Here is a 10,016-nt window from a genome sequence, read left to right on the forward strand (position 1 = left end):
ATCTTTTAACTTTTAGCCTATTTATATTTAGAGTGGATTTTCTATCGATAGCATTCAAAGACCCGTATGGTTGGGTCTGTTTTACCTAGTGTGAAAACCTCTATTTTTTAATAAGAATATTTCAAGCATTTAAGTGTTTGCCCTATGGAATACAACATCTTTAATTTATCAGTCTGATTTCAAATGACATACTAGTTTACATGTAGCTTTGCAATCTTATGTCAATATACTTCTGTTCCTCCCATTCTATGTGATATTTTACTTCAAACCCCACAAGGCATCTTTTATTTACTTTCTTTTTTTAAACCATTAGCACTGTATTTCTTTGTGCAGCTTACTCTTTCTAATACTCCTTTTAGTATTTCTTACAACATGGATGTGTTGGCAGTGAATTCTCTCCACTTTTATTTGTCCAAAGAGCCTTTATTTCCTCTTCATTTATGAAACATGTTTTCTCTAGATACAAAATTCTGCGTTGACACTCATTTCTGCACATACTTGAAAGATTCACTTCATTTTCTTCTGGCTTAACGCCCCCTCCTCCTGTGATTTTCAAGTGTTTGTTCTTCTGTTCTTTAATATTCTGTTTTGTTGCTTTCAAGATTTTCTTTTCATTTTGGTTTTCAGCTGTTTAGCTTTGATTTGATTTTGAGGTTTTCTGGGTATTCCTTGCTGTTTTCTCAGTTTCCTTTTTCTTTTTTTTTTAAGTTTATTTTGAGAGAGAGCACGAGTGGGGGAGGGGCAGAGAGGGAGAGAGAGAATCCAAAGCAGGCTCCGCGCGTCAGCGCAGAGCCCGATGTGGGGCTTGAACTCGAGAACTGTGAGATCATGCCTTGAGCCAAAGTCAAGAGTCAAATGCTCAACTGACTGAGCCCCCCAGGTGCCCCTGCTTTCTGTTTCTTAAATTTGTGGTTTGATGTATTTCATCCTTTATTTTTGGCAGGGACTGCAGTTACTTATGTGTGGCTGTATTTGATTGTGTTCCATAGTCCTTGACTGTCCTGTGTCAGGAGAATTTCATCAGTGTCTGTGCTGCATTTTCAGCCGCCCTTCCAAGCCTGTGTCACAGAGGGTTTACCTCTCTGCTCCTGTTCCTCTTGCAGCAGTTGACTGAGCTGATGCTATTTCAAAGAGGAATAAAGCCAGACTCCAGCTAAAGGTGATAGATACAGATTTTACTCAATAGCTATGGGAATAGTAAGTGAGAAGCTTCAGTAAAACTGAGCTCAACTCCAAATACTGCTAAGGCAGCTAGGGACTTATAGCCAACAATCTGGGGGGATCACTGGATAGAACAGTACTAAGAGGGACATCAGGGGTAGGGGGATTCTTGCTAAGTGCAGACCAGGCACATCAAGGGCAGGGAATAAGGAACTTGATCAGATATCAAGGGTGAGGGGCTTCCCACTAGACTGACTTAAAAGGACTCTTGCTAGAACCGAATTCAGCATGGATAAACATGGAAAGGCCTAGTTGAGAACAGGGCTCAGTGGAGCCTAACTAAGGTTTATTAGTCAACGGGAGAGTTCTTGTCGGAGCATATTGTAAAACTTCGGTTGATCCTGAAATAAACGATAGAAGCCGTACCTTTTATTGTGTAATTTCATTGTAAAATTGTAATGGAGATACTACTAGAAAAGAGAATATGATCCCCAAAAGGATGCTGGAGATGAGAGAAAGAGCAGTTAGTGATAGGAAATTAGAAAACATCCAGGTAAATCTGAACAATAATGTGTATAAAATGATGAAGATATCTAATGTGTGGGACTAAAAAAGACACTATGATCGGCAAAACAATAACTGCATATAAATGAGGTGAGGGGTGGTCAAACTGAGTTTGATACTTCTTTTATTCAGAAAAAGAGGTTCAAGATTTTGAATTACTTCAGATTTCAAGTTAAGTATTTATGGTAAGATTAACAGAAAGCCACCTAAAGCTGAGAAACCAGTGTGTGTAACTTTCAAAGTTGTAAAGAAGAAACAGAAAAGATACAAAATTAGCCCAAAAAGGAAAGGAGAATCAATAGAATGGATAACTGTGGTCAATGTAAAGTACCAAGTAAAATGCAAGAGAGGACTTTGCAACATTTCGATAATCACCATCGAACCGACTAAATTTATCTGTTAAAAGACATCTTGTCAAATTGGATCTTCAGAATAGGGTAATACCTTCCTATGGCTAAGATACCAGGTTTTCGTTTATCCTGAGAAGTCCATGTTTCTATCTTCATCTTTTGCCCACTCAACATTCAGCGTTCTACTTGCCTGTGTGTAGGACGTCCTGGGTAGGACATCCCGATCCCTTCAGTGTGACAAGAACTAATATTACAATTAGCATTTACAAATCGTAGATTTTCCCCACTTCATTTGTTACATTCTCTGAGTCTTCTACTCTTACAACTGACCGTCATAGTATTTTATTTTTCTGCCTTCTTCCTTCCTTCCTAATGTTAGATCAGTATTGTTGTTATTTTGTAAACTTTGCAAATTATTTTATATTCTCATTTTGCACTGACATCCCCCAAAACACTTGGGCATACTGTTTTACTCTTTGATGGTCTAACTCCTAAATGAAATTAGACTTTGCCCCACAAAGCATCTGATTTATCATGTTAATATCCTGAGTTATATTTTCCACAATATGTAATATAGCAAATTTAAGTTTTCCTCATTTAATGACCCTTAAATGTGGCTACATCTCATCTGTGTGGCACAGAACTGGTGCTAAACTCCCATTTAATCCTTCTTCCTGAGTTTTACCCCCAGATATGCTTTCCTGCCCTACAATGTCACATTTCATTTCTAATGTATTTGCTAATTCTTGTGAATTAACACATGAAGAGTACATGGAACGGTACCTGGCTCACGGAAACGGTCTGTTACTGTTCCTGTTGTGAATATCATCGTCATGAATTTTAAGTTTACACTCAGCTTTCCACACCTTTTGTAATGTAAAATGTTCCTTCATTGCTTTGGTTTACATTATCTGCTGTAGAACCTGGTTCCTGATGGTGTATGGATTTTGAATGAAGCTATTGTCTGGATTATAATTTTTTCTGAGGGCATACTTTTTTTTTGTTATATAACATAGAGTAGATATTGGATCATTACTTAATTCATTAACTGTGACTCTTGAGTGAGAGAGCCTATATACATTCATTCAGAAAGTACTATGAGAAATTAATTTCTAAACCCACATGTTGGGTTATAAACCTGTAGATTCTCATCCAAAATTATAAATTTGATCAAGAACAAACTTGATCTTTGTTTTGGAAAGCACACCACTTGTTAAGGACCATTACTTTCAGAATCCACTCAGATGAATTTAGAGGAAATCAGATATAAATACTTCTGATACCATAGTTTGCGGTTGGAAAAAGAAAAAAAGACTACTGAGTATTCTAAATTTCAGCAATTAACAGGATATGTTTATGTTTCAAGGCAGTATAATCTAATGTTGTGATAGAATGAGATGTATAGAATGTGATTGATTTTAAATTTCAGTGTATGTGGGACTTGAAATTGTAGAGAAGTTTGAGAATTGTGAAGACATATGAATTACGAGACATGTCATTTTCCTGAAGAATGAAGTTGTGAGCAAGTCCAAAGTGGGAATGTAAGCTCGCTGAGTGAAAAGTCTTGGTTGAACTTGAACAAGTTTTGGCAAGTTAATAGTCTGGCATTTCTAGAAAGAAGACATTTATTATGGACTTGTGAAGTGATTAGTTGAACAACAACTAATTATGTATATTGTTAGTAAAAAGTACCCTCCCCTCCCCCCCAGAATTATAACTGCAGTCTGTTTGCTGTGATGGCACTTGGAGACAATGGGCTGTGAATAGGTTTTACATTGTATGTACTAAGCAAGAAGGTAATGTGAAGTATGGCTGAGAATTCATAGGGTAAATAAATATAAATATCTTTTAGTGTTTTAGGTCAGGTCTTCCATGGTTATGAATAAAACCAAGAAAGGTAGAGATCTGAGTGTCAAGAAAAAATTATTACTATTATATCAGAGCATGTTTAAAATGGGGGAAAACTAGCATCTGGTGATAGCAGAGGTTCCCTTTTGAACAAACTCTGAGACTAAGCTGAATATACCACAACTAAAAACAGTTGATGGATTTGGTCATTTCAGCCTTCTTTCTCATCTGATTTCATATTTCCTGGTCGACATTTGTTTTTTTTTTTTTTAATTTTTTTTTTTCAACGTTTATTTATTTTTGGGACAGAGAGAAACAGAGCATGAACGGGGGAGGGGCAGAGAGAGAGGGAGACACAGAATGGGAAACAGGCTCCAGGCTCTGAGCCATCAGCCCAGAGCCTGACGCGGGGCTCGAACTCACGGACCGCGAGATCGTGACCTGGCTGAAGTCGGACGCTTAACCGACTGCGCCACCCAGGCGCCCCTCCTGGTCGACATTTGTAAGTAACATGACTGGAGGGAAACTTAGAAGCTACGTTACAGGAGTCCTTTCATAAGCACAAAGAAATCGGTGTTTTGGGGATTTAATTTGGCATTGACAGTATAATAAGTTAACGTGTAACAAAATAGACATAATTAAAAAAAATTTTTTTTAAGTTTATTTATTTTGAGAGATAGACTGGAGGAAGGGCAGAAAGAGAGGGAGGGAGAGAGGGAATCCCAGGCAGGCTCCATGCTGTCAGCACAGAGCCTGATGTGGGGCTCGAACTCACAAACTGAGATCATGACTTGAGCTGAAACCAGGAGTCAGACATTTAACTGAGCCACCCAGACACCCCAAAACAGAGGTAATTTTAAAAAGAAGGGGATGAAACTGGAAACATGTAAACCATAGAATTTAGGTGCACAATGTAAGGATGGGAAGAAAATTACCTAAAGTCTGATCCTTCAGAATATCCGATCATCCCTCTGGTACCTCTTTAGGGCATTCTCATCTACTTCTTTAGGGCCTCTCTAGTTCTCTGTATTTCCCATTCCTAGATCAGCCCCCTTTTTTTTCAATGACTGTTTCCTTTTCTTCACCGTGCTTTATATTTATTTCTACTGTGTATATGAAGTCTTGAAGTACATATTTGTAAATTGCCAAATATAGTTGTGTTTGTTATAAGTTTCTATCCCCCTTTTTCCACCCTGTCAGGTTTTATTTCTTCTGATACAAAAGGATGGGGCAACACGACTATTTGGATCTGTCTTATTTCATAAAACTAAGTCAACTGTGTAATAGGGCATTTGTTTGTAAGTGTAATTTCATCATAATTACCATAAGATTCGTTACTTATGATTGTTGTGGTTGTTTTGTTTTGTTTTTTTCCTTCATTTCTAGAAGTCTGCAGAGTTGATAACCAACTAGAACAGAATCAAGAAATCCAGCACAGACATTTATGGCAGGCTCCATTTATCAACAACAAAACACTGACTGTACACAGAGGTAATGTATTAGGAAACATTTTTAATTTCAGCACAGACAGCATTCCTTCCATAAAAATACCCTGTAAATGTGACTCATGTGGTATGAATTTGAAATGTATTTCAGAATTAATTATTAATAAGAAAAACTATTTAAGTAAGAAGCCTGATGACCTCAATCCATGTGGGAAATTGTTCCTTCATAGTAACCCTGAAAAAACTCAAATGGGGGAGAAACCTTGTGAATTCATTCAGAATCAAAAATATGTAAGTCGTAATGAAGATTTCATTCCATATCAGAAAATTAAAAATGTACAACAATGCTTAATTCAAAGGAATAAGGAATATGAGGAATACGGGAAAGAGTTCCATGAGAAGGCACTTGTCCCATATAACCAAGCTTGTATAGGAGAGAGTCCTCGTGAACATAATGAATCTGATAAAACGTTCTGTAATAATGCAACCCTCGTAGTCTGTAAGATAGCACAAAGAATGGAAAATCTTCATGAGTTTAATGAATACGGTAAAACATTTGAGAAGTCCTCCGTCTTGAAACCTAGAGTTCGTTTAAAGGTGAAGGGTTATGAGTACATTGACAGAGTGGTTAGTTTCAATAGGAGATCAGACTTCCCTGACACAGGAGATAGAGTATTTGAATATAACAACTTGGGAGAACCTTTCTGGGAGAAGTCCGTTCTTAATATAACTCCAAGAACACACGTAGGAGACAAAGTCCATGAATGTAACGAATGTGGAAAAGCATTCTGCAAAAAGTCAAAACTCACCAAACACCAGAAAATACATCCAAGAGAGAAACCATATGAATGTAAGGAATGTGGGAAATGCTTCTCTCGGAAATCCCTCCTCACTTTACATCAGAGAATCCACACAGGAGAGAAACCCTACGAATGTAAGGCCTGTGGGAAATGCTTCTCTAGGAGTTCACACCTCATAATTCATCAGAGGACTCACACAGGAGAGAAGCCCTATGAATGTAAGGAATGTGGGAAGTGTTTCTACCATAAGTCCTATCTCACAGTACACCAGAGGATTCACACAGGGGAGAAGCCCTATGAATGTAACCAATGTGGAAAAACCTTCATAAGCAACTCAGTCCTCACAATACATCAGAAAACACACACAGGCGAGAAACCCTATGAGTGTCATCAGTGTGGGAAATTCTTCTCCAGAAACTCGTACCTTACAGTACATCTGAGAACTCACACAGGGGAGAAGCCCTACGAATGTGAGCTCTGTGGGAAAACCTTCTGTCACAAGTCAGATGTCACGAAACATGAGAAAACTCACATAGGGGGAAAACCCTATGGATGTAATCAGTGCGGGAAAACCTTTAGTCGTAACTCGGGCCTAAAAGTTCATCAGAGAACTCACACAAAGGAGAAACCCTATGAATGTAACGAGTGTGGGAAATCCTTTTCTGAGAAATCAGTTCTCACAGTACATCAGAGGATACACACAGGCGAGAAACCTTACAGGTGTAATGAATGTGGGAAAACCTTCTACAATAAATCGGACCTCACTAAACACCACAGAACTCACACAGGTGAGAAACCCTATGAATGTAAGGAATGTGGGAAATTCTTCTCTAGGAATTCATACCTTACAGTACACCAGAGAAGTCATACAGGGGAGAAACCCTATGTATGCAAAAAATGTGGGAAAACTTTCTACCTTAAGCCAGAATATATAGTACATAAGAGAACACACAGAGGGGAGAAATCCTATCACTGTAATCAGTGTGGGAAGACTTTCACTTGCAGTTCAGTCCTCAGATCACATCAGAGGACTCACACAGGTGAGAAGCCCTATGAATGTAACGAGTGTGGGAAATCATTTTCAGAGAAATCTGTTCTCACCGTACATCAAAGGATACACACAGGGGAGAAACCTTATAAGTGTAACGAATGTGGGAAGTCCTTCTATCATAAGTCAGATCTCACTAAGCATCAGAGAACACACACAGGAGAGAAACCCTATGAGTGTAAGCATTGTGGGAAAACCTTCAGTTGCAACTCAGGCCTCAAAGTACATCAGAGAAGACACGTAAGAGAGAAACCCTATGAATGTATTGAGTGCGAGGTAACTGCCAAGAAATCAGTTATCACAGTACATCCAAGGTTACACACAGAGGAAGAAAACTAGTAAATATAGCAGTGAGAGGAATCTTTCTCTCGTGAGTCATACCTCAAAATACCATGGAAAATTTACAAAGGACGTGACTCAAAGAATGTAAAGAATGGCAAATCTCTTACCAGAAGTCATCTTCCAGAGCAAACGAGAATACTCATAAGGGAAAACACTCTGAATTTGATGAATGTTTGAAAATCTGATGTAAATAAGACAACTAAAAATGACTGCATGTGGAAGAAAGCCTACTGATACGTGTAGGGAGTATGGGGGATTATTTTATTATGAATTAGAGCTTATTAAACCAAGAATTTACATAGGAGGTAATCCTGTCAATCAAAGATATGAAAATGTTCTTCCAGAATTTGGCCATTAGTAATCAGACCACATTTGGGAAAAACTGTCAGCATCTTACATTTTTTTTGAGACCTTCGCCCACAAGTTGTACTCATTTGTAGGTCAGAGGAGTAATAGGGGGGATACCCAAAGAATGCAGCAGACGTAGTTGAGCAACTTTATCAGAAATGCCCTTTGTTGAGCAACACAATTGATAGTGAGAGGAAGTCCTAAACATGTTTTGAATGTACAGGCTTTAACAAAATTCAGACTTTATTATATCTGAAGATTGTATTGAAGGAAGTATGTCTTCAGGAAATATGGACAGAAATTTTCCTTTAGATCTCTTATCCCTAAAGTTATGCTTTTCTCTGATCTCAGAATTCTTTAATAGAAATAAATCTGATGGTAGACATTTATAAAAATACTAACCATGCAATGTGAAGCTTTTTGAAAAGAACAAATAAACAGAATAATCTTCTCAGTCTCTGATTTCACTTTTGGAGAAACACGTGTCACCCCGTGACATTCCCTATCATGAGCCATCGTATGTTTTTGATTAGTCCACCCCCCAACTATGCTGTTACCTCCGCAAATAATGTGTGATGGTCTGGTTCCTCCTGGGATCTACTATAGGGGTTCCCACCGTGGACTGGCCCAGCCCAGAATGTACACCGCCAACCAGCCAGGGGCAGTCTGAAGGATGTGTCTGCTTCCTCTTCGTAGGTTCTGGAACCAGAAATAACATTGAATGTATACTCTGTAGTACTCTAGTGCATATGACCTTTGTGCCCCAGTTCAAATTTACAGGAAGAGCATCTTAGCTTTGTTGCTTGAATTCAAGCCTGTTGACCCAATTATAGCCTGTCTTTCCAGGGGGGAGAAACTTGACATATTTCCTATGTGTGTCAAATTATGAGCAATAGCATAACCATTGTGTGCCTGTGTGCCTGCTGCAGGTTGGAAGTAATGTACTACGAGAATAGTTGAATTCTCTGCATACCGTCCTCAAAACTATCCCATACCCTGTAACTTTTTCCACCTTCAGCACTTTTCTCGATTTAGTTAATATTGATCCATGTCTCATTACTTTTACAATAATACTTTAATGTATGTTTGTGTGTGTGTGTGTGTGTGTGTGTGTGTGATTGATTTGTTAGGGTATCGGTGGGAACACGTGTTTTGTAACTTGTTTTTGTCTTCAGATGCATGGTTTTTATATTTATACATATGCTTTAGTTGATTTGTTTTAATAAAGCATAATATATGATTATGTAACTGTAGCAATAATGTCTATTATCCTGTCTGATTTTCAAAATTTTAAGTTTCATTATTAAAACAATAATGTTTCAAAATTTAAAAAAATCATCTCTGGGCAGTCATTTAAATATGGTTAAATATACCCTATTTAAGTATCCAACTTGAGTTTTATTTTGTGTATGTGTGTGTGTGTGTGTGTGTGTGTGTGTGTGTATAAATTTACATCCAAATTAGTTAGCATATAGTGCAACAATGATTTCAGGAGTAGATTCCTTAGTGCCCCTTACCCATTTATCCCATCCCCCCTCCCACAACCCCTCCTGTAACCCTCTGTTTCTTCTCCATATTTATGAGTCTCTTCTGTTTTGTCCCCCTCCCAGTTTTTATATTATTTTTGTTTCCCTTCCCTTATGTTCATCTGTTTTGTCTCTTAAAGTCCTCGTATGAATGAAGTCATATGATATTTGTCTTTGACTAATTTCACTTAGGATAATACCCTCCAGTTCCATCCATGTAGTGCAAGTGGCAAGATTTTATTCTTTCTGATTGCTGAGTAATACTCCATTGTATATATACACACCACATCTTTATCCATTCATCCATCTATGGACATTTGGGCTCTTTCCATACTTTGGCTATTGTTGATAGTGCTGCAGTAGACATTGGGGTGCATGTGACCCTTTGAAACAGCACACCTGTATCCTGTGGATAAATGCCTAGTAGTGCAATTGCTGGGTCATAGGGTAGTTCTATTTTTAGTTTTTTGAGGATATATATTTTTTAAGAAAGATCTGTTTAAACATTTTTTAAAAATATTTATTTATTTTTGAAAGAGAGAGCACAAGTGGTGGAGGGGCAGAGACGGAGGCAGACACAGAAT

General features: G+C 37.9%; 1 protein-coding gene across 4 annotated transcripts in view; it reads left to right on the forward strand.

Moving 5' to 3' along the window:
* Positions 1 to 9,273, forward strand: part of LOC124518718 (zinc finger protein 260-like) — a 30,139-nt gene extending 20,866 nt beyond the window's left edge. For 2 of the 4 annotated variants that reach the window (XM_047088766.1, XM_047088763.1), the window contains one exon: positions 5,310 to 9,272. In XM_047088766.1, coding sequence (XP_046944722.1) covers positions 5,310 to 7,555 — 2,246 coding nt within the window. In that variant the 3' untranslated portion in view covers positions 7,556 to 9,272. Of the gene's footprint in view, positions 1 to 5,309 lie in introns of all 4 variants that reach the window. The other 2 variants (XM_047088764.1, XM_047088762.1) reach the window with 2 other exon arrangements.
* The last annotated feature ends 743 nt before the right edge of the window (positions 9,274 to 10,016 follow it).

Source organism: Lynx rufus, unplaced genomic scaffold (genome assembly GCF_022079265.1).
Source record: "Lynx rufus isolate CCGP_SWC_20201006 ecotype Redwood Valley unplaced genomic scaffold, mLynRuf1.p SCAF_25, whole genome shotgun sequence".
NCBI lineage: Eukaryota > Metazoa > Chordata > Mammalia > Carnivora > Felidae > Lynx > Lynx rufus.